Source organism: Podarcis liolepis (assembly GCF_965112155.1).
Source record: "Podarcis liolepis genome assembly, chromosome: Z".
Taxonomy (NCBI): Eukaryota; Metazoa; Chordata; class Lepidosauria; order Squamata; family Lacertidae; genus Podarcis; species Podarcis liolepis.
The window spans coordinates 20201918-20226707 of NC_139570.1; the positions used below are offsets into that span (position 1 = coordinate 20201918).

The window sequence follows — 24790 nt, forward strand, 5'->3', positions numbered from 1 at the left end:
GGGAACTCTGCAGACACTGCAGCCTTCCATGTTTCCTTACCCTGATGTGTCCGAATCTGTCCCATGCTCTCCTTGTTGGCTTTCTGGAGTGGCAACACCACTCTCTGTAGAGAGAGAACTGGACCTGCCAGGGAAATGGAGGGGATATAAACATATGTATGTGTGCGCAAACCATGCTTTCCAACTTTCCATGGCTGTGAGCATTTGGGCAGAGATGGCCAGAAAAACAATCCCTGCTCAAATCCTTGTGAGCAAGTTGGAAACAAGTGGGACCTTGCACATAGCATACAGTGGTACCTTAGTTCTCAAATGCCTTGGTACTCAAACAACTTGGAACCCAACACTGCAAACCCGGAAGTAAGTGTTCCAGTTTGCAAACTTTTTTTGGAAGCCAAACATGCTCCGTTTTGAGTGCTACACTTCTTGTTTTAAGTGCCATGCTTCCGATTTGAGTGCCACACTCCCATTTTGAGTGTTACGCTGAGGTTTGTCTGTTTTTGCTATTTATTTCACATTTTTGTTTTTGTGGATCTTTTTGTTTTGTTTTTGTGACTGCGTGGAACCCAGTTCAGCAACTGATGGATTGATTGTGTGACTGCAGTACATTGTTTATTGCTTTCATTTTATGGATCAATGGTCTCATTAGATAGTAAAAGTCATGTCAAATTGCTGTTTTAGGGGTTATTTTTAAAATTCTGGAATGGATTAATCCATTTTGCATTACTTTCTATGAGAAAGTGCGCCTCGGTTTTGGAATGGACTTCTGGAACGGATTAAGTTTGAGAACCAAGGTGCCACTGTACTGTGGAAAACATAGAGAGAAGATTGTTCACTTCAAAACTGCAAGCACTGCCACAGCTTTCTCCCTTCTAAGACACGACAGTGGCGTAGTGTGGGGGGTGCAGGGGGGGCCGGCCGCACCGGGCGCAACATCTGGGGGCACGCGCTCGCACTCGCAGCTCTCTGCCCCTACCGGGTTAGGGGGCGCAAATTACTTGCCTTGCCCCGGGTGCTGACAACCCACGCTACGCCACTGAGACAGGATAAATATGTCCATTTCCATTTCTCTCCTTTTCTGTTTTTTCCAAATATTAAATTCAGTTTGGCACATTTCTGCAAACATTTGTGCTTTTATTTATTTCTACAGTCTCCATGAAAATTCATAATTGTCGCATAATTTTGGTATGCAATTTTGCCTAGTATATGCATTTTAGTATATGGTTCAAATCCCCGCAACGGGGTGAGCTCCTGCCATTTGGTCCCAGCTCCTGCCCACCTAGCAGTTCAAAGCACCCTTAAGTACAAGTAGATAAATAGGTACCGCTTTATAGCGGGAAGGTAAACGATGTTTCCGTGCACTGTGCTAGTGCTGGCTCGCCAGAGCAGCTTCGTCACGCTGGCCACGTGACCCGGAAGTGTCTTCGGACAGCGCTGGCTCCCGGCCTCTTAAGCGAGATGACCACGCAACCCTAGAGTCGGACCCGACTGGCCCGTACGGGCAGGGGTACCTTTACCTTTACGCATTTTTGCAAGCAATTTCCCCCAAACAGAATGCATCTATGTACATTGTTTTCACAAGCATATGCATCCCCCCATGCACTTTTCATTCATATACACTTTTGTGTACGGGCTCTTTGGTGGGATAAATGCATCACACAATTCAGAGAAGTGCAAAGTTTTGAAGGATAGTTTGGCTTTGGTTTGTGTATTGATTTGGGAAGTGTGAATTTTGCAAGTTCACATTTAATTACAAAGGGGGGAAGGATCTCCATTATTCCTCCTTCCTTTTCCTGCCCGAAAGACCCATTTATTTCCCCTTCAACAGAGGAAATATGCAGGCAGTGGTGGAGACTCCAGTAGACCCAGTGAAGTTTGCTCCTGATAAGAAACTGATGCTACTTGCTTGAGTTCCATCAGGGAGAGGACCCTCTGAGAGCATTCTGTGAGCAAGGCATGTCCTTTTCACAGAGTGATACTCCATCGCAGCAAGAACAGCTCTTGAACCATGCACTCACCTTGCACTTTCCAGCTCTGACTCATCCCTTTTGGCAGCTCTTGGGAGTTCACCTTGGATGCCGGTACTAAGGCTGCTTTCACTGGACCATGAACCAGATCTGACCGACAAAAGACAGTAACATTTGCAAATCTTGTCCATTAAAAAAAGAATATAGATGCAATATACCTCTCATACCAGTTGTTGGGAATCACAGGTGGGGTGAGTTCTGGTCTTGTTTGCAAGCTTCCCATAGGACTGCCACACTAGTTTATCTCTGCTGGTTGTGTGACAGTTTGTATATTTTCCTGTCTGCTTTGTTTTAATGTGTATTTGATTTTAATGTAAATCTAGCAATGAAGACTGGGAAAGGAATATCTGAAATAAATGGGAGAGCAATCCAGCCCCCTGAACTGCCACGAGCAATGCTATCACTTGATCTGGGTTTGGTTTGCTTTTCAATCCTAGGTTCTCGTGCAGCAAAGGGGCTTCCTTCCTCTCTCCCTCCACCACACCTTCTGCTCTGCCTAGTGTGTGGCAGGGCTGTGGCTGTACCACTCCATCAAGCCCTGCTATTGTTTGCCAGGGATTAGGGCTGTTGCCTAAGTATAAATAAATAATGGAAACTGAGCATGCTCAGTAAGCATCGAATAGTGATTGACAGTTTTGGAGAAAAGCTGGAAAACAAAGTAGGAGAGGGAATGGAAAGTTGTGGTTCGAACTCTGGAGACAAACACTCCACACCGCAACATAGTGCTGCAGGGACCCACTTATATATAGATTACAGAAGCAAGAGTTACTTTTAAGGAACAAAGGCACAGGTGAAAAATGCCACTGGTATCCTAGAGACAGTGGAGCTGCAAAATATCTTCAACAAAGGGAAGGTTTGACAGGGTCCTCCTCTCACTGCTTCTGTGAAAAGTTTTAAAGAAAGCAGCTCATCTGACTTTTGCCCCGACCATATCAAGTAGCGAAGGTGGAACCTTCTGTTGTCTGCCTCCTTACTTTGCCAGATGAGCTTCCACCTTTTTGTATTCTGTGTCACTTGGACTCTCATATGCCATCTCTTGCACAGCCTTCTTCTCAAAGTCAGAGAAAGATCTGCAAGAAGAAAGGAGACGGTTGCGGACCCACTTGCAGTGACACCTCCCCAGGGAGCAAGGCCTAGCCTTAGAAGGTGAACAAACTGGACGAGACAATGTTCTCGGATTTAAAATTGGCCACGACTTTATTGATTCCAGGTGTAGGTAGGATTTGACTCTTGATACTGGATGTATATTATCTCAGCCTCCAGTTAAAGGGCTGACATATGACAGGGTCAAGCCTGGGGTTAATGAGTTCTCCACAAGATGCAGGTCTACATGGATAGCCATCCCGGGCTGCTAAAGGAAGCTCTAGGGCCCATCTGCCCCATGCCTTGGCTTTTGGGCAGAAACTTCCACCTAGCTTCCTTTAACGGGCTACTTTGTCATTGCACAGTTTTGAGGTAGGGGTGATGCACCACTTCACCCCTGGCCTGATGTTAGACTAAAAGGATTCCACCTAATGCCTCATCGAGCCAAGTTGCAACTATTGCTATGGGGAAGGCTAAACCTGCAAACAGGGCCAATCTGTTTGCAGGCAAATTGCTTCCTAGCTCCTGAAACGGCAACCATTACTGAACCACAGGAAAGCCAGTAAGCACAGTGCCCTGGGAAGGAAGGAAGGTTGGCATACAAAACCCACAGCATCACTAAATGGGGTGGAGAGAGGGAGGGTTGTTCTTCACCTGACTGCAGTCCCAAGTGTGGGCACAGCCAGCATTTCTGTAGACTAGGGGCAGACAGGAGAGAAGCTTGCTCCACTCTGGTCCTCTTACAAGCCCTGCCCACTCAGCCTGGCCGGATGGGCCAGAATTCAAATAACCAGATGGCAGGAACACCCGCCACTCCTAGCAGCCAGCCTTGGGATTCCCCAACTGCTGGCCACCTCGCCCAGTATTGCTCCCTGGGACTCGAGGCCCTCCGCGACAGGCCGCAACCACCGCCCATCCTGGGACTGGGTAAGCTGCCAATTCCAGTCCATCCTAAAACTACTGCCATCCATGAAATTGCCAGAAGGTGCTCCTTGCTCCTATTAGACAAAGGCTACATTCACACTATACATTTAAACTACATGGCTCTCGCAAAGAATCCAGGGAACTGTATTTGGTTAAGGGTGCTGGGAATTGTAGCACAATGAAGAGTAAAGTATGGTCCCTAGGACCCTTTAGGGGGAGCATCATGTGAATTAAATGCAGAACGTATGAGCTGCCATATGTCTGGATTTTCCCAGGCATTTGGCTGATTTCTGCCCGGACACTGCTGCCGACTGCAGTATTCTGGATATGTCCGAGAAAATCCGGACATATGGCAACCCTAAATTAACCCACATGAACACAATGAATCACTGCAGGACCAATGACACTAATTCTTAGCATGGCTTACAAAGCTTTAGGACAACATATCTCCGATTAATTTTCTGGAAGTCTGAGTAGCTGTGTGTAGGGACCCTTCAGTGTAGTGATGGGGAACCAGTAGCCCTCCAAATGCTGGTAGACTACAATTCCCATCATCCTTGAGCATTGCTTCAGCTGAGGTTAGGCTTCTTGAATTTATAAATAACCCCTTCCCCTAAAAAAAAACCTCCCAAAAGCAATTTGCAACAATAATAAAATGTAGTGATAAAAATACATAAGCATATTCAAGACACAGCCAGAGTAAAAACATCCAAACGTTGGTGCTGCCCAAATGCACAGGGTGGGAGGGAAGAATTGCTGGGCACTGAAACAAGGACAAGCTGGTGCCAAGCAGGCCTCCCTGTAGATAACAATCCATAGACAAGAAGCAGCTGTTTGATCGATATACTACCATATCTTGCTAAATTTCATTCACACCACCGGGCATGGTAAGACACAATAGCAGACCACATTGCGTGCTTCTGTTCCGCCATTATTTTACCCATGAAAATGGTAGTAAATAACTGTATGCTAGAATACCACCCCAAATTTTGTCAGATGGCGACACAATCCATGACAATCATGGGGAAATTATAGATCAAAACCCCTGTAATTTTCCAGGTTAGCAGGTAGCAAACAGATTTCTTTTCCTGTAGGAAATTAACACAGATATGAGCACTAAATTTCCCCGTGGATTTTGCTGCATTTCCACAAGTGGCTTTTATGTCATGTGAAAGATCATATAAAATGTAGAAATTATCAGGAAGATGCAGCCCTGGTTTGGGAAGTTCAGATTAGGTTGGCTTGCTTTTTAAAGCATACTGAATTGAATTCCCAACCCCATTTCTAATTATGATAGCCAATTCCTCCAAGATTATGTGGTGTCCCGTCCCCCCATCAAGCAGGGAATATGGAATATTTCCCTAAAATTGGACTCTTTACCTAAGATAGCTGAAACCTGATTATGACCTTCTGGGGAGAAGGCTGATGACAACATAGCCAAAATGCCAATTTTGCTTTTTCCTATGTACCTTTTTGAGCCAGCATCCCCATCGCTGTCAAAGTGGGTGGGAACACTGTATGTTGCTCCAGAAGGAGTATCGGTGCTGTCCCTATTGAAAGAGCCAGCCCTATCAGAGACAGAAATACAGTTCAGTGTTAGATGAATATTCAGTGCCTGGATTTGCTGGTTTTCCTCTTCCATCCCCTTTTTCATTTGTATTGTGACTATTATACTGTAAGCCCATACGCAGGGAGCATGTTGCTGTTCTAAAATCTTTTCAGAAGCACTTTAGGTGCTGCTTGAATGCAATTGGGGGCCCTACTGAAGTTGTATTGGGAAATTTTAAATGATTGATATTTTATTATGTTTTTATATGTGCTGTAAGCCGCCCAAAGTGGCTGGGGAAACTCAGCCAGATAGGTGGGGTATAAATATTGTTGTTGTTGTTATTGTTGTTGTTGAGTTTGCTCCCCACTTTCCCCTTCCATGTTCACACAAAATCTGTGTGAATTCTGTGACTCGTGAACTCGGGCTCCCTGATGGAGCTTCCCTCTTTGTGAGCCTGGGCAGATCTGCCAAGAAAACATCCAGCGAATTTTTGTTACGCATGAAGCAACACGGATTGTCAATGGCTGCTGAGCATGACAACAGTATATTCTGCCTCCAGTATCAAAGGCGGAATGCTGCCACTGAATGCCGGTTGCTGGGGAACACAAGTGGGGGAGAGAGTGCTATTGCACTTGTCTCATGCTGCTGGGCTTCACACAAGCATCAGAGTGGCCACTTTGAGAGCAGGATGTTGGACTAGACGGGCTTTTGGCCTGATCCAGCAGGATTTTCGTGTGTGTTCACGCATCTCATTTCCCAGCATTAACTTCCCAGGGAAAAAAGGGAATGGGGAAGACCCAGTTTAAATCTTCACTAAGCTTAGGAAGCTCATTTGGTGACCCTGGGCATAGATATAGCGTGTTGTAGGGGATTGAGTGTCAGACCTAGAGGGCTAGACTTAGAAGACCCAGGTCCATTGCTGTACATGAAATCCAGTAAGTGAAATTGGGCCAGATTCAGCTTTAACCTACCTAGGAGAGTAGGGAAGGGGTATAGCTCAGTGGTAGGGCATCTGAGAAGATCGCAGGTTCAATTCCTGGCACCACCAGGTAGGTCTGGGAGGGACCCTGAAGAGCCGCTGCCAATCAGTGCAGACAATACTGAGCTTGATGAACTACTGGAATACTGTGAGGTGTTCCAATGTACATTCTTAGGGGTGAATTGGCAGCTGCTGAAATTGCAATTATGGTGCCTTTTTTCAAGTGCAGGCTAATTTTAGGACCTTGGGACAGAGCAAGGTGGGGATTTCAGGGGTGCCAACAATGAAATTATGTGAATATTCTTGTCCATGGGAGGTCACTACCATGCTAGAGTTCTAATTAAACTGAATTGAAATGCTGTGGCAATGAGGTGAGTGGTGGCAGAATCCATGCCTGCCCCACACACTTTTAGGGAGAAGTCTTGCCACCACCTTTGGAGTCTGTTCAGGAGCTTTGTGCGTAGAAAAAACAACAGCACAGCAGCAGAGCTTCATTCCTGCTTCCAATGACAAAACTATCCCCCCACCCAAGGAAGCTGTCCCCACTACCCACCTTTCCACCACTGTAAATGCCACCCTCTTTTGGGTTTCCTTGGGCATTTTTCAGGGCGGATGTAGTCAAAAAGTGAAAGGAGGGAGCAGGCTAGCTTTTCAGCAAAAATGTGAAAAATAGTGCCTGTACCTTTTGTCTCATTCTACAAATGCTAGAAGCTTTTAAAATTAAAATAAAATTGCAGGAAGAAGGATATCCCCCCACAGGATACCCATGTGACCACTGTCAAAAATATTCATATGTTCAGTAATCAAAATATTCAAATAATTTCACCCATATCCCACTAAAATGAAGAGATGGCCCATACATATTTGGAACGGCAAATGTGAGAAGGGAATGGGGTAGCCTGGAAGTCCCTGAACAGTCTTTGTGCTGGCTGGACAGGAAAGGAATGAGGGGGCCGGAGCGTGGACACCAGCCAATGTACCTGCACATCTCCCCCTGGCTGCGCTACTGCCCTTGAGCCCATGAGTCTCCCCAGGACTGGGAAAGCTGGCAGAGAAACAGCAGCAATGTGCCAACATTGCCACCTGCTTTCTTTTTGTGCATGTGTGTTTTCTCTGTTGGTAGTGGGGTTTCTTGCTGTGGATGGTTGTGGGCACCAATTCATACCACTCAGGGTGAGAGCCTGGATGGATTGGAGTGGGGGAAGAAAAGGGGTTAAGTTACTTAAAAACCACAGAGTCTGTTGGCACAGAATGTGAGAGTGTCTTCATGTGTGAGAGAGCAGGACTGAGTGGGCTGCTGTAAGTGAACAACAGAGTGGGAACTGTTGCTAAACCCACAGGTTATTTATTTAAATCTGCTTGAATGCCTTGTATTTGCTTTTACCTAAGTATTTGGTTAAATTGGGAATTTTAATTTTTGTTTTAAAGCTTGTTCACCTTATGACAGAATTGTTAAATTGTTGTTCATTGAACATGTAATTTTTAATTTTTTTTTGGTCTACTTGGTTTTTCCTCTCTTTATTTCATTAACTTTGCTCCCTGCTCTTAGATTGAAAATTTTTATTGAGGAGCAGGTCATAAATACTGCAAATAAATAAATAAAGTCTAGATATCACAAGCTGGGGGAAGGGAGAGACGTACCGCACAGAATACCCTAACCATCTTGGAGGATGGTGTGATAAAAATGCAACAAGCAAATTAATCATTATCATCTAAAAAGAAGCCACTATTTTACATTATCTTTAGACCTCCAAAGTTTTAGCCATGCCGCCCTTTTACCTTTGGGAGCCAACATCTATGTCACGCAGGTGTTCTCCAGCCATGGACTGAAGATAAGTCTCAGGTGTAGAGAAAGCATCTCTGGTCCGATAATGAGAGGTGGGCCTGCTAAGGAAAGTCCAATGAACCTTTGTGAGGACATTTGGCTAGACAGACTGTCAAACGTGACTAATGGTGATTTCCATACTTGGAAGCAGGGATGTATTTGGCCCAGTTTTTGCTGCAGTTAAGACGCTCAAAAAATGCTCATTGAAACAGTTTTGTGGAAATGCATACAAAAATACATGCAATAATAACACATACAGTGATGCATTTAACAACATGTACAATTTTAATGTGAACTTTTCATGCAATCTCTCAAAGAATCCACACAAAATGGGACAGATTTCTAATTGAGCGCCAGCAAAAATGAATTTAGGAGGTTCTTACCTCTTTGGGCTCGCCTCTGGGGAGATGACGATGAGCGGAGGTGTTTGACTCACAGTTGTGCTTTTGGGCTTTCTTGTTTCCCAGCTGTAGATGGCAAGAGTGCATCTGGTTAATAAGAGGTCTATAACCACTGTTCCATTCTCAACCAGTTTTCTGTTAGTCCAGGTATCTATGTAGGAATGTTGGGCTGTGTATATTCAGAAAACTCCAACTTTTCTGCGCCCGGAATACAGCTTACTGAACGAACACATCCGTTGCTCCACCCTCTTGTTTACTCTGGCTCCACCTACCACTGCCATGCTATTCCTGGGATGTGGGAATGTGCACCCTAAGAGTGAAAAACGTTCCTAATTTAGGGAGTGATAAAAAAGCCAGTATAAAAGTATAAAATTTATCAAGTGGATGCTCAGTATGATTAAATATACAATCCACTCTATGCATTTAAAGCACACGGCATCTGCCTCAAAATCACGGGAATTGTAGTTTGTCGATGGTGCTGGAAACTGTAGCTGTGTGAGGAATAAACTACAATTCCCACGATCCTTTGGGGGAAGCCACGTTGCATTAAATGCGTGTTGAATGTATGCTGTGGGTGTGACCCTGTGCAACTTTCCAGGAAGTAAGCCCCACTGTACTACTGGGATTTACTTCTGAGTAGACATATATGGAATTGCATTGTTAATTTTGCATTTTTGGTGATCACACAGGAAAAGATATATTGACTGTATTGTTGTTGTTTTTCTTATATTCTGAACCAAGGAAGAAATCTACTCTCTGCTGAATAAAAAAATAGATCCAATGCCAACCATCAAATCATATTTATACCATCTCCCTGAGATAAATTTGTAGCAGACTGAGGAGCAGGGCATTAATCTAAATATCAAATAAGCAGTGTTTATCTTCGAGGAAAAAAAGGTGTCGGTTCTCACCATGAAGCTGTTACTGTGAGTGCCACAGTTTTAACACATGCTTTTTTTCTAGGGAAAAAGAGATGCCAGTACTGTGTGCCCTTGAGTACCCCCAGAATAAAACAGCACTGTAAACAAGTAAATACCTAGATATGCATTAGCTGCCTCAAAAACTTAGGGAAGGTTCATTGAGAGCAGCTTGATAAACTTCTAGTTTATTTTTTAAAACTTTGAGAGGAATGTATATTGATTTTAATTCTCCAAATTTTATCTTTAGTGCTTCTGATCCTTTCTGATATTGCGTTTCTGCTTTAATTATGAATATAACCATGACCCTCATGGTTGGAAATATAAAATGCAAGTATCCCAGTTATTAATTACAGTTTCGTTCCACCGTTTGGCTAAATATGCATCCCCACTTTATCCTACCTTGACAGGTAGATTCTGCTGGGGAATCGTGAGCTTTGTGGAGGGACGGGGCATTAAACCTAATTCTCAATCCAGCACTCTGACCACTATGCAGTGTAAAACTTTTGTTGGGCACGTGGGTGGCACCTCTGGCCTGTGGGTCACACGTGGCCCCCTGGACTCTCTCCAGGTCATGCCCCTCACTGCCCACTGCTCTGTGCTTTCCTCAAGTGCTTTTACCTGGCTGGAACTGTAATAATTACTCTTTCTTGCCTCGATGGGAAAGTGCATGCACACCTGGCTTTTGTGTGGCTGGGGAGAGTGATGTTGCATTTGGGTCCTGTTTGGGGGCTCCCCATAGGCACCTGGCTGCTGGACTAGATGAGCCTTTGGCCTCTTCTTATGTTATATAATCTGCCCACTTTTGCCTCTGATCCTGCCCATCAGTGCCATGTGGCTCTTGTAAGGTTCCCCGCGAGGGAATGTAGCCCATGGCTTGAAAAAGCTCCCCACGCCCATTTAAAGTGCTGTTTTAAAAAAGCAGCAGCATTAATCATAAACACACTTATTAGAGGAGCAAGTAAACATGCATAGGATTAGTCAGTGTAAAAGAACGCAAGTGGAAATTACCCTCTGACACTGCTGTGCAAACAGTGTACATAAGCTAAACACTTTACCTCCACAGTAAATGTGGAAGTGAATTACAAGTGTTTAGGATAGAACAACACAAGGAGGATTACCTGTCCTCAGAAATAACGGCACGAGGTGTTTCAGCACTTCGTGTGGCCTCGGATTTTCGTTCATTCTTCTCACTGTGGAAATCAAAGCATAAGTCGTTGGAAATTAATTACAATTCATTTCTTTCTCACTCCTTCCAACCAAGCATGCCAGTTCCACCAGGAAAAGAAGTTCTCTACTTAGCTGCCTGTATTTTATGAGTAAATTAGGATTGTACAGATTATTACCTTCTACGTGAAGGAGATTCAGGAGATTTTGGAGCAGAGTTGTTCCAGGAAGTCATCTGATTACTCTCTTCATCCAGCTTGTTACTGGAAGAAGAAATTAGAATAATTACGTCCTTGGGAGCATATCTGGGCACAGTAAACTAGAGTAAGAAGAAGGGATTTGAACTCTGTGTGTGAAAAAAATCTCAAAGGTTCTGCAGAACACTGACCCCTATTTCACACCTGCAGCATAAATGTATAACATTCACCGCAACCCTGAATATACAGGAAAACATTGAGTATGAATAAAACATGGTCAGTTTGTTGCAATTTATATAACTGAATCTGAGGCCTGGGCATCTATGCTGGAGAAAGAGACATCATTTCCACAAACTAGATTGGCCAAGAACTGTTCATAACTAGGATATCTGTTTGATTTCTGCCCAGTCTGAGTCAATGTAGAGAGGAGCTTCATTTACCTGTTTTCCAAAGAACTGAATTGTTTGAACAAGGATTCAGAATAGGAACTGGAGGCTTGGTTTCCGCTGTTCCCTGAATCGAAGCTATGAAAAGAAAACAATGCAGCACAGGGCAATTACATTAAGGTTTTCTCCTTTTGAAACCCAGAGTTCCTCCACCCAGCTCTTCTCCCTCCAACACCACTTTCCTCTTGTAGATAAAATGGGCCTGATCCAGGAAGCCTGCCACTGAATATCAAGTTGCTGTGGAGCAACAATAGACCAGGATCCCACTTTCATATCTTGTTTTTGAATAAGGGTGGAGAAGAAAAATGCATTTTCTTTTTTTTCCATTTTGGAGCTGATTTTTATTTTTATTTTTGGAGAGCAGCATCACAAAATATGGGGTGTGTGCAAATTTCAAAGGATCGTTCTAGCCCCCTCTGCACTATACATTTAAAATGTATACCACTATAAACAGTCATGGCTGTTTGGGAACTGCCTGGGAACTGTAGCTTTTAAGGGAACTGAGAATCATTAGGAAACTCCCTTAATTTAATGCATTATGTTGCGGAAATGGCTAGCAAAAATATGTATATCATGCAAAATTGTATTCTAAATTATGTGTGTTAGGAGGAAGCGGCATGAAAACGTTATGTGAAGACATAAAAAAGGCAAAGGATTAGAAAAACTAAAAAGTGAGAAAAAGCACGATTGACAGATTATCTGGTTCTGCTTGTGAGCTTTGCAGAGGCATCTGAGTAGCAACTATGGGCAATGTGAAGTAGATGAACCTTTGGTTTGATCCAGCAGAGCTCTCATGATTTGGCATCATGTGCTATGTGTCCTTTACCTTGCATGTCCCGGCCCTGATTTGGCTCAGTACCTGTCTTTCTAATATGGAAAGGGGGGTGGCTACTGAACTACAGTAACCATTATCCTTGACCATGCTGGATTGGGCTGATGGGAGTTGTATTCCAGCAACATCTAGAGGGCCACAGGTTAGCAACCCCTGCTTTGATGGAGAGCTTGGTATAAGCAGTTTAGTAAGACTTGTTTCATGCATTTCACAACAAACCCACATGTCAAGATCCCAGACTCCACGGAGATGTTTCTTGAGTTACAGGTATTTGTGAGCGATGGGCCTCCTTCTCCCTGGTGGTTCTACAAGGGGCAGTGAGGAAACTGACAGCTAATGGGCCATCCTCTGGGGCAATTGATTGAGTTAAGGACATACTTGCTTATTTCTTAGGCTATTTTAGTTTTCACCACTTGCTATTCATGTTAGAAACAGATATACAACCTAGGTGCCAAGTGACTCCTTAAACCAAGGTTACAGTTGCCATATTGGACTGTCTAGTTGCCATTTTGGGGCAAGACAGCTCAAAAGTATTATTTTTCAAATGATGGACTGGTTGTGATTGATTATCAGTTAAACATTTGGTTAGTTCAGATGACAACCTTGAACTAGGTTAAGAACACTGAGAACTTAAAAGAAGAAAAATCACTTTATCCAGGGACATATATATTGGCCTATTCCGACCTCTTTTTCTTAATGGTGACACAAACCATTCATAACGTAGGGATATTCTTCACAACTGTGAGCAGGGCAGTGGGGTGTGGTAAGTGGAGACAAGCGACAATCATTAAATATAACATTGTTCACTGCTCTTGCTCAGGCTGCACAGAAAAAGCATTTAGGTTCCTGGGATTCATTCTGATTGTGAAGATAAAATATAACTGATAGAATTCTACAGGATGTGGTTTTAGTGTGTGAAAACAGTAAAGATCCCAGGATCCCCAGGCATGCACCTCTAGGTAGTGGAGACGTCAGGTACCATCCTGGCATCTAGACACCTTCACTTGGTCGCAAGTGGCTGATAGCCAGGTGCAAAATGCACCTGGCACCTGGCTAATTTCGAACATTGCTTGCTATAGTAATGCAGATTACACTAACCTTGTGCTAGAAGAAGCATTCACCACCCTTGTCTCACTTCGTGGGGATCCTGAAGTGCTTATTCTTTCCCCAGTGGTGCTGCTGGCAAAACAGAGAAGGCCTAGTGGTTAGTCCATGGCATTATTGTCTTCAGTACACCAGACCCTCCAAGTCTCCCTATTTTCCAGGGACGTCCCTAATTTAGAGAAGCCATCCCAGTTTCTGATTTGATCCTGGAATGTCCCACTTTTCCTTAGGATATCCCTATTTTCATTGGAGAAATGTTGGAGGGTATGGAGTTTTCCGACCCCTGAGCCATCTGAAGGCAGTTCTATATAGGGAAGTTTTTTTAAAAAAATGTTTAAAGTTTCATTATGTTTTTATATATGTTGGAAGCTGCTCAGAGTGGCTGGGGAAAGCCAGTAAGATGTGTGGGGTATAAATAGTAAAATTATCCTTATGGAATGGAACGCCCCTATTTTCATCAGAGAAATATTGGAGGGTATGGTAGACGCTCAAAGTAGCCAATTCTATGGTAGCCAATTGCAGTTTGTCTTTGGAATGGTTCCTACCATTAATATCAGGGTGTAAATTAGGGATGGGTAATCAGCCCAAGGGCTGCATCCCTTCATGGGTAACCTTCTGGGGGCCACATGCCAGTGGTAGGCAGGGTGCCAGATGCAGAAGTGGAAAGAATAATGGATGTGACGCTTACGTTTCTACAGTACATTTCTGACAAGTAAAAGGCAGAAATTACTAAACAACACACACAGCATCTCTCCATCTTCCTTCCATGAAGGTTAGGAGCCTTATGACAATTCAAGGATCCATGTCAGTCAGGTAAAAGTATTCAAGGAGGGCGTGACCTCTGAGAGGAGGTGTGGCCTACCAAGAGTTCCATGGGCTAGATTGCAACACCTGGGGGGTTTCATTTCGTTTTCATGGCTTGAGGTTCCCCACCCCTGGTTTAAATAATAAAATCCAGCTCAGCAGAAGGTATTTGCAAAAATCCAAAATCGGGCAACATTGTAGAATTCAAGCTGGACTTTTTCCACATTTTGATCTAACAAATGCAGGTCTTTTGTTTCTTTCTCTGTTTCGGAAGCTGCAACAAAGCCACTTGCTTCCTCACAAAATTATGCCATCATTTCCTAAACTATTTTTTATTGTTTAAAATACAGGCCTAGTACTGCAGCACATAAACTCTATGAAAAGGAAAGGAAAAAAAGAAAGGCAGGGGAGTTATAGGCAGGCAGGCAGGGAAGAATTGGTGAAGGGTCAGGACAGCAGGTAAGGAAGGAAGGAAGGTGACCACCAGATACAGATGTCCTGATTAGGGATGGGAGAGAAATTAAATTAAATTCTCATTTAAATGTAAACTTGCTTAATTCACATATGCCAAAATAGTACATGAAAAATAGTACACAGCCATCTTTCGAAACTTGCACTTCTCCATGCAGCTATCCTGCTATGGAAATGTGTGCAACAATCCATATGCTAGGGTAAAGTGTCCTTAAAAATGCATATATTAGTGCAAATAACATAAGCAATGTATTATTTATGGAGAAATTGCTTTACAAAATTGTGTATATTACGCAAGATTGCATTCAAATATTTGTGCATTAAGAGAAGCTCACACTAAAATGCTGATGAATTTTCATGGTGCCTTTCTGATGTGGAAAAGGGAACTGAAGACTAGAAAACTGAAACTGAAAGAAGCTGAGATTTACCGATTTGCTGATCCCCTAGTCATGGTGAGAGAGTATCAGAGTCTAGCCATAAGGCAATATGGGCCACTATCCAGAGAGGCAATTGGGGGACTGTTTTCTCCCACACCAATTGGTGGGCATGCAGAGACATCTAAAGTGAGAATCACTTTCATATTGACCAAAGGGTTTTACCTCTTCCCACGGCGGCTGAACCATCCTGAAGCAGGTACTGTCTGACTTCTGGAGCGTGGGCCTGTGTCATCCTCTAGATCAATCCTATCAGGAAGACAAAAAGCCCCAGGTATAAGTTGCGTTGTCCCTCTCTTTACACACACTTCATTTTGGGTTGTGAGGAGTGCCACATATCTGACAGAGCTCTTATGTTCTCCAATTTGGTGTGTTTGTTTTTGAAAAGCAATTTCATTGGGGACATTTGAAAAATGGAGCAAGGGAGCACAAAGGCACAATTCCACCCGGCCTTGAAGACTACTCAATTTATTATAGCACAAGTTTTTCTGGGCTGGCATCTGAGAAAGTGGACTCCACTCCAGGGAAGCTTGTGCCATATAATACACTGGCTAGTCAATAAGGTGCTGTAAGACTCTTTGTTGTCCATCCTCATTTGGACCATTGAACCAGTAGAGAGACAACGAGGGGCCTTAACTCACCTCTTGGCCACGAAGGATGGTGGCTCTTGCGTTGGACTTCTAAAAACACACAAGTATTAAAACCCATCAGCAGGGTGAGTTGAGGTCACCATAACTTTCAAAAGATCAACCGCTCATGTGTTTTTATTCATTGTTTTGTGAATAAAAGTGATAGGTGGCAATGCCACCACCACTTCCCTTACAAAAACACACCTCTGCCTGCTCCCTCATCCCATGCTGTTAGTACACAACCTTCAGTCAGCCTTTCCTCTTCTTCTGCCCAACCCCCTCAAAGGAATCCTTGGAACCTTGTTTGTTGTTTTCCTCCCATAACTCCTGTGTAAAATCTAAAGCATGGGTGGGGGAACCTATAGCCCTCCAATTTGTTGTTGAATACCAACTCCTGCCAAGCCAAGCCAATGATCAGAGATGGTTGTAGTACAATGTCTACAGCTGGAGAGCCATGAATGTCACTGTTAAAAATAGTGCTATGAAGAGTAAAAGGTAAAGGGACCCCTGACCATTAGGTCCAGTCGTGTACGACTCTGGGGTTGCGGCGCTCATCTTGCTTTATTAGCTGAGGGAGCCGGCATACAGCTTCCGGGTCATGTGGCTAGCATGAGTAAGCCGCTTCTGGCGAACCAGAGCAGTGCACGGAAACACTGTTTACCTTCCCGCTGGAGCGGTACCTATTTATCTACTTGCACTTTGACGTGCTTTTGAACTGCTAGGTTGGCAGGAGCTGGGACTGAGCAATGGGAGCTCACCCCGTAACGGGGATTCAAACCGCCGACCTTCTGATCAGCAAGCCCTAGGCTCTGTGGTTTAACCCACAGTGCCACCTGCGTCCCACTATGAAGAGTACAACCTGGCAAAATGTGTATGTATGTGTTTGGTAGGGGTGGAGAGACTGGTCTATCTCCAATCCATGCCAATTTCAAATGAGTTAATTCGAAAAATCCAGTCATAATTCTGCTGGCCTGTTTTAGGTCGTTACACCTTCAAATGTCGCTAAGAATTGTTCTTTTGTTTCTCTTGTTAATAAATCCCCTTCCCTCCGCTCAAACTCACCCATTGCTTTTCTTAGCAGCTGAAAGGACATAGGAGCGCTCCCTGCTGGCTGTTCTCCTAAGCACACTGCTCGCAGCTTCAGTCCTGTGAGGGGAAGAGAGAAATGAAGTAGGATAGAAACAGGACATGCCAGTTTCTACATCTGTGAAGTTTAATCACAGAATATACAGAACTGTATAGACTATTCTCATTAGGTTTGGCATCTTACACATTGCCAAAAGAGACGAAATACATCACCACAACAATAGGACTAAAGAAAGATGACGCAGGCCTGTATGAAATTTGCATATACTGATTTATATGTAATAGATACATATTTGGAAATAATCACTGTAGGCAAGACTGACTAGGTGACTTGTATGCTTGCTCTCTCTGCTGCCTTGTTGGTGGGCAACAGCTGCTCCCTGTTGGTGGGCAACTTCAAAGCCCCTTCTCTCCCTTCTTAGGGTCCCTTACCTCTAAATTAGACTTGGACTGGACAGTCTTTCAAGCAGAGTAGCCCTCAAAAGAGAGGACTGTCCTCTGTGGTCTCATATGGCCACCTTGTACTGTTTGCTTCAGACTGCAGATGAAGGCTCTCTTGACTGAAAGCTCCACACAAACCAACAAATCCTTGAGCACAGAAAACATGCTGGTTTTCTGTGCAGATGGAACTTTTCATATGAAGTAGCATTTAATCATGTGAGCCCACAGCTGCAGTTGGAAGAAGTGCAGTCAGACACGCGAGAACGAGAACCTGGTCTAACAGAGCAATCCAATCTATATGAACTGTTGCTAGGTTGCTGGTTCATGTGACTGAGCTGAAAGATGTTGGGAATTAGTGCAATTATCTCCCTCTCTCCCACCACCCCCGTGGAACGCCCCTTTCATGGGAGGGGGCTACGCCTACTTAAGCTACCCTGGCATTGCAGCACCTCAGCCTGGGTGGGAGATTTATGCCAACGTAGCCCTGGCTAACCTTGCCAACAAAGGTCCGTATAGTTAAAGCCATGGTTTTCCCAGTAGTGAGGTATGGAAGTGAGAGCTGGACCATAAAGAAGGCTGATCGCCGAAGAATTGATGCTTTTGAATTATGGTGCTGGAGGAGACTCTGGAGAGTCCCATGGACTGCAAGAAGATCAAACCTATCCATTCTGAAGGAAATCAGCCCTGAGTGCTCACTGGAAGGACAGATCCTGAAGCTGAGGCTCCAATACTTTGGCCACCTCATGAGAAGAGAAGACTCCCTGGAAAAGACCCTGATGCTGGGAAAGATGGAGGGCACAAGGAGAAGGGGACGACAGAGGACGAGATGGTTGGACAGTGTTCTCGAAGCCACCAGCATGAGTTTGACCAAACTGCAGGAGGCAGTGGAAGACAGGAGTGCCTGGCGTGCTCTGGTCCATGGGGTCACGAAGAGTCGGACACGACTAAACGACTAAACAACAACAAAGCCCTGGCTCAGCTGGGGCAGCCCAAAAACCGTTGGATCCAAAGCTCCCCATTCTGGTGAGTCTGGGATTTGGATTGCACCGTAAATCCCCCATGCCCAGCTGTACAAGAGCTCATTGTTCATGGTGCTCTCTCTGCTCCAGGGACTAAACTCTGTTGCTTTCAAACATAACCCTCAATGTGCAGTCTGCTGCAGTTATGATGAGGTACCTCTTTTGTTGCTCATCTGGGGAAACGGAAGGCTCCACGTCACCTGGTTCGGATAGCTCTCGTTTGATGTTATAAGGAGCCCTGGATCATGTATAAGAAAGAAGAGGTGGATTGTTGTTATTTTCAGCAAACAGCCACAGGAGGAAGCTTGCTCATCAGCCTCACCTCTCTACAACAGCTCCAACCACAGTGAGAGGCAGCAAAGTACACTTTGGATTCTCTGAAGCCTGCCAATACCTCCCTCTTGTGGCTACATCAGGATCCACATGCCCCTCTGAACTTTGGGAATGGGAGGGAATGATCTGGATTGTGAGATCATAGGATGTGGGGAAAGTGTGTGAGATAGCCAGCCTCATATAACTGACATGCTTAAGTTTAATTAATGCATGAAGGGCTGGCCCAAGACATGGTACCTTCCTCCCCACCAGGGATGTTCTACATCAGGAACAAGGGTGGAATAAAGGCCTACACTGATATCTCCTGCCCTGTGGATCCTGCCACCTGGGGCAGTTGCCTCACCTTGCTTCACAGGTAGGCCGGCCTTGCTGCCTGTGCAACTTTCATGACCGATGTGTGGGAAAGCACATGAACCAGACCTTTGGAGAGTTTGTAAGTAAACCATTTGTAACTTACTAAACATGTGGTCTTCTGCTATGCTGGGGAAAGAGGGGACTGTTTTGGAACTCACTTGGAAAGACATATTTTAAAGGTCTAAATGGCCTATATTCCCACCCTTTGCTTTACTGCATATTTTGTGATTTTAAATCTCTGCTGGGATTTTCTCAACAAAGAGTACTTTCTATACCCACATTTTCTCCTAAACCAATAAAGTGAAAGAAGGAGCACAGAGCTTGCGGGAAAGGCAAGGAGGGTAATGGTGGTTAGTGAGAGCTGAAGAACAGAGAAGAGAAAGGAAAAAAGGAGGGAGCAAAGCAACAAAACTGAACATTGGGAAGAAGATGAAAGATGGAGAGAGAGCGACTGAAACTAAAAGGCACTTTGTGTCACAGAGTGTCTGACTGCTGTCGAATACTGACAGATAACTGCCATCATTGTTATGTAAAATAACGGGAGTGGGGGGAATTTAGTTCATTTGTTGCCTTTGGCTTGGATTCTAGCTTCCATTCAGTGAATGGAGCATAGCTCCTGTTCCCAGAATTAGACCTCCCTGCCTCACCCTTCCATCTGCATCACCCTGCTCCTGCTGGAAATGTGATCCTGGGCTTAGGAGCTCCTTGAGAATGGCATGGAATATGGAGCAGATGGGCTGCAGGTGTAGGAGGGAGCTGAAAAGGATGTAGCTCAGTTGCAGAGCATCTGCCTTGCACACAGAAGGTCCCAGGTTCAATTCCTGGCACCTCCAAGTAGGGTTGAAACCTGGAGAACTGCTGCCAGTCAGTGTAGACAATACTAAGCCAGAGGAACCAATGGTATGACTCTGTATGAGGCCATTTCCTATGTTACTGTAAGAAATCTCCCCTGACACGAAAAGAGGAACAAAACAAAAAAGAATCCAAGTTTTTTTCTTCTTGTTGTTTTTATTTGTTAACTGTCAGGTTGTGCTGTTTTATTGTGGAAAGTGATAATGTTTGAGCAAATATGCAGTGTTTTATCTTGTGAACTGCTCTGAGATCATGTGATGAAGGGTGGTATTTGAATCTAGATAATAATAAATGAACATTGTTCTTTTAGCAAGGTTGGGCTGGATGCATCCTTTTTATTCATGTTGCCAGATAAACACCTTTCGGTTTTTATTTTGTGCTTATTCTACGTACCTAGTTTTAAACACTGGATAAATAGTTTGATGTTTTAAAATGTGGGGCAATTCACTCTGAGGCTTTTTTTTGTAAAAATAACACACACAAAACCCAGCATCAATCAGAATGGGTCTTCCTTGCCTGTGATTGAGTTCTGTTGAGCATTACATATGAGGCACCTGCCCTGACCAAGATGGGGTTTCTTTAGAGGAGGGGAGCAAATCCCTTCTGGGTATACTCACAGTTTCTTGTACTCCTCAGTACTCATCTTGTGCCCTTGACTGAAGCGGGGCAGGCTGGCGCTCTTGGCACTGAAAGCAGAACACGCCCAGAGATAATCAGTGGTTTGAACAAACAGAAGTGATATGTCTGCAGGGTTATATCCTCATAATATAACGGTGTGAAGAAGTTGCTGCATCAAAGGTCTGAGGTTTTGTATCCACAGATGTCCCAGCCTCTTAGCCACCCCACTTTTCTAAATGTCCAGCTTTCTTTCTTTTAAGTAAGCTTCTAGATTTTTACTTGATACAGGACAAAGTGTGCAGCAGGACTATCCAATTACACTCTTGGACACAGTACAATTTAATAATTTTGGGATTATTCACACTTACCAGGGAGTAAGCCCCACTGAGCATTCCTGTGTTGTAGGGGTTGGACTAGATCAGTAGTTCCCAAGCTTTTTTTGGCCATGCCCCACCTAATCATCTCTAAAATCCTGGAACTGCCCCCCCGACATATAATTCTTATTATTTTGTTGTATTTTCAATATTTTGTTGGAAGCCCCCCAGAGTGGCTGGGGAAACCCAGCCAGATGGGCAGGGTATAAATAACAAAGTTGTTATTATTATTCAAAAAGTGAACTTCTATTCACGTGGTAAAGGTAAAGGGACCCCTGACCATTAGGTCCAGTCGTGACTGACTCTGGGGTTGTGGCGCTCATCTTGCTTTACTGGCCAACGGAGCCTGCGTACAGCTTCCGGGTCATGTGGCCAGCATGACTAAGCGGCTTCTGGCGAACCAGAGCAGCGCACAGAAATGCCGTTTACCTTCCTGCCGGAGCGGTACCTATTTATCTACTTGCATTTTCTGCTAGGTTGGCAGGAGCAGGGACCGAGCAACAGGAGCTCACCCCGTTGCGGGGATTCAAACCGCCGACCTTCTGATCGGCAAGTCCTAGGCTCTGTGATTTAACTCACAGCGCCACCTGCGTCCCCAGATGTTAAGGAAGCCTAAAAGGCCATTAACCTGGTCTAACTCATTCTCAAATTGCCCCCCCTAAAAATCAAATTGCCCCCCTGTGGGGGGGGTGCCCCACGTTGGGAACCATGGGACTAGAAGGTCCATGGAATCCCTTCCAACTCTATGATTCTACCATTCTATCACAACTACTTCTGAGTAGGCACTGTTTTTTAGACAAATGTGGGCTACCTGTATTTATATTCTGATGGTTCTGAAATGATTGCCCATCCTTAACCCACCCACCCTTATTTCTGGCAAGGGGTGTGCTTGGATCGTATGGCTTTGACTTCATTGACAAAGCCATGTGTCTGTCCGAAGATCAGAGATTAATCAAACACACCTCTTTTGTGAGCCATTGGATGCTGTGTTCAAAGGAGTAGTCTTATCAATGGTCTTGGTGAAAACCCCTCTAAAAGAGAGACAGAGAGAGAAAAGATGTAAGTAACTTCCAAGATCACACAGCACATTACAAGCTTGGTGGATCTGGGAATGCTGTGGACTTTGTGTATCTTGATCTCCATAAGGACATAGCATATCTTGATTTCAAAGTCCCCCATGATATTCTTGCAGAGAAGCTGGTAAAATGTGGGCTGGTCAAGGTTACTGTTAGGTGGATTTGTACCAGTCTGAAACTATACCAGACCCTGCTTAGCTTTGCAAATGTGCTGGCAATTTTATTGCTGCACCGCTAGGAGGACACACTTAAGCAGGAATAACCAGCTGCACAAATATAAGATGGGAGACACTTGGCTTGCCAGTAGTACATGTGAAAAGGATTTAGGGGTCTTAGCAGACCACAAGCTTCATATGAATCAACAGTGTTATATGGCAGCAAAAAAAAAACAACACCAAAAAACAAAACAAAAACCAGCTAATGCTATTCTAGACTGCATCAACAAAAGTCTAGTGTCTTTATTAAGAGACATAATAGTACCATATTCTGCGTTGGTCAAGCAAACCTTAAGAGGAATGGTTGAAGGAGTTGAGTATATTTAGCCTGGATAAGGGGAGACTGAGGAGAGATGTGATAGCCATATTCAAATATCTAAAGGACTGTCCTGCAGAAGATGGAACTAGCTTGTTTTCTGCTGCTCTGAAGGGTAGGACCCGTACCAATGGATTCAAGTTACAAGAAAGGAATTTCTGATTAAATATCAGGAAGAACTTTCTGACATTAAGAGCTGTTTGTGGGTGGATTTGACTTTTTTGGAAGGTGGTGGACTCTCCTTCATTCTATGATTCTATATCAAAAGCAAAATGCTTTCCTTCTTTCCGGTCCCATCTCTCTCACCTGATGAGGTATCCAGAAGGTGATGTGGCACTGGGAGATCTAGGTAGAGAAGAGAAATACATTATTGGCAAAAGGAGAAAAATATGCAGAGGCATAACACTTAAGGTTTTATCCAGACTATTGGCTTTGGAAAGTTTGAACAAAGAAAGACATTTCCACGGAGAAGCACTGCTGTTGTGGGGAAACTACATTTGCCCCAGGGGTCAACAAGTTGTTGGGGAAATGTGTGTTTTGTTTTTAAAAACCTTTGGACGAATCATCGGAAGAACTACATCCATCCTGTGCCATTTATTTTTTACCTGAGAAAGGAAGGAACTACTGAGTTTGGGGCTGGGAAGGATACAAATGGATGGTAGATATTGGCTGGGGAGAAGCTGCAAATTCTTCTCCAGCTCAGTTTTTAATCTAAGCCAGAGAAGAATTGCAGGGTTTTAAAAGTTCCTCTCTCATTGTAAGGTAGGATTTACAACTGCTTGATGTTCATTTCCTAGCCTGGTTCAGGAGAACTTTGATATCTAGTTTTTACAAAGAATTACAATAAACACATACACAAACTGAAATTCACAGACTACAACCTGCAATGCCAAACTTTATCTAAGGTAACCATACCCCTCTCCCCCATTAAGTGCCCTACTTTTTGCAGTAAAAGGGAGTCACTAACTTTTTGGAATAACTTTTTGGAGACTGTGGTTCTGCTTGGGAAGGTGGTTCAGCAAAGGCTAATCTGGAAGAACAGAAGAGAAATGTTACCAGATGACAAAAGACAACATCATGGCAGGGTAAAACATCACAAATTCATGATGGAATTTGAGTCCTATTGCATTTGGCTAAGGAAGAGCTTACTGTCACTTGACTTTTATGTAGACTGATGTTTGCCTAGTAGCCTTCGAAGGTAGCTGAGCAGTTGAGTCAACTACCATGATATATAAATTAAGGAAACTGTCTTATACTGTATTGAGTCAGATTCTTGACCCATCTAACCAAATATTATATCCTCAGACTGGCAACAGCTTCCCAGAATATCATACAGTGGCATCCTCCCAGCACTGCTGAATCTCAAAATGTTCTAAGTCCAGAATGCATCTCAAACCCTACAAAGCCCACACGGAATTGCCAGTGGATAGATCCCAAAGGAAGCAAGATGTGTGCAGGCGGTTCGTCAAAGGCACCTGCGAGTCGGTGACAAACTCTTCGGTGAGGCAGGAGATTTCCCAGTGGTGCCCCTGGTCCTCAATGGTGAATGCCTGTTGGACGGGAGAGGGGAGAAGAGAAGCAAAAGTGAGAAATCAGTGTGGTGGAAGCAGCCCTGGTGAAAGAGGCTTTCATGCTCTTTCAGTTATTATTATCAATATTTAAATCAATATATCAATATTGATATCATTATATCAATATTTATCCATTATACACCCTTTGCCATAAAGTCTGGAGAACCAAAACACAACCATCCTTTGAAATTTGCACTTATCCGAATGTTGAGATGCTATTCTCCAAGCAGGAGAATCATAATATACAAAAATTCACCATGTTACAGGAAGTCTTCTGCAAAATGTATATATTGGTCAAAACTGCTTGTACAAAAATGTGCTTATCTGGAGAAATTTACACTAAAATGCTGAAGAATTTTCATGATTTTTTTCTAATTAAAAAGATTATAAATTGTTGCAAAATTTGGAGAATGGAAAACTGAAAAAAATGAGAGAACAGATTCTTCCAGCCCGAGACAACTGATAGATGGGCAGTTCTGCCCACCTGGCAAAACCGACTTACAAGGGTGAGGGGGTTCTACCTTGTCAGTATATTCCCCACAGAGAATGACTGGCAAAGCAGCACCCTTCAGGATTGAATTCTGTGTTCACCAGCTGGTGAAGTGGGGATTCAATCCTTTTGGCTGCAGGGGTCTGCTTTGTCAGTGTATTCCCTGCAGGGACACCAGCTGATAGACAGGCAGATGTGGTTTGGGAAAAATGGCCTTGCAGGACAACTTGTAACCTGGCTGGGCGATTGGCACAGGGGC

General features: G+C 44.0%; 1 protein-coding gene and 1 long non-coding RNA gene across 14 annotated transcripts in view; one reads left to right on the forward strand and one right to left on the reverse strand.

Annotated features, from left to right (window-relative positions):
- Positions 1-24790, forward strand: part of LOC310698098 — a 384750-nt gene that overhangs the window by 283323 nt on the left and 76637 nt on the right. The gene's annotated exons all lie outside the window — the stretch shown is intronic.
- The window catches only part of ZNF185 (zinc finger protein 185 with LIM domain), a 69469-nt gene that overhangs the window by 14823 nt on the left and 29856 nt on the right, over positions 1-24790 (reverse strand). For 3 of the 13 annotated variants that reach the window (XM_083484671.1, XM_083484673.1, XM_083484683.1), the window contains exons 4-21: positions 23946-24020; positions 23438-23500; positions 22777-22815; positions 21826-21894; positions 20489-20557; positions 18490-18570; positions 16849-16932; positions 15323-15406; positions 13443-13523; positions 11507-11590; positions 11049-11132; positions 10824-10895; positions 8768-8851; positions 8339-8446; positions 5501-5599; positions 2999-3094; positions 2016-2114; positions 41-124 (exon numbers count right to left, since the gene is read on the reverse strand). In XM_083484671.1, coding sequence (XP_083340797.1) covers positions 41-124; positions 2016-2114; positions 2999-3094; positions 5501-5599; positions 8339-8446; positions 8768-8851; positions 10824-10895; positions 11049-11132; positions 11507-11590; positions 13443-13523; positions 15323-15406; positions 16849-16932; positions 18490-18570; positions 20489-20557; positions 21826-21894; positions 22777-22815; positions 23438-23500; positions 23946-24020 — 1455 coding nt within the window. The remainder of the gene's footprint in view (positions 1-40; positions 125-2015; positions 2115-2998; positions 3095-5500; positions 5600-8338; positions 8447-8767; positions 8852-10823; positions 10896-11048; positions 11133-11506; positions 11591-13442; positions 13524-15322; positions 15407-16848; positions 16933-18489; positions 18571-20488; positions 20558-21825; positions 21895-22776; positions 22816-23437; positions 23501-23945; positions 24021-24790) is intronic. The other 10 variants (XM_083484672.1, XM_083484676.1, XM_083484677.1 and 7 more) reach the window with 8 other exon arrangements.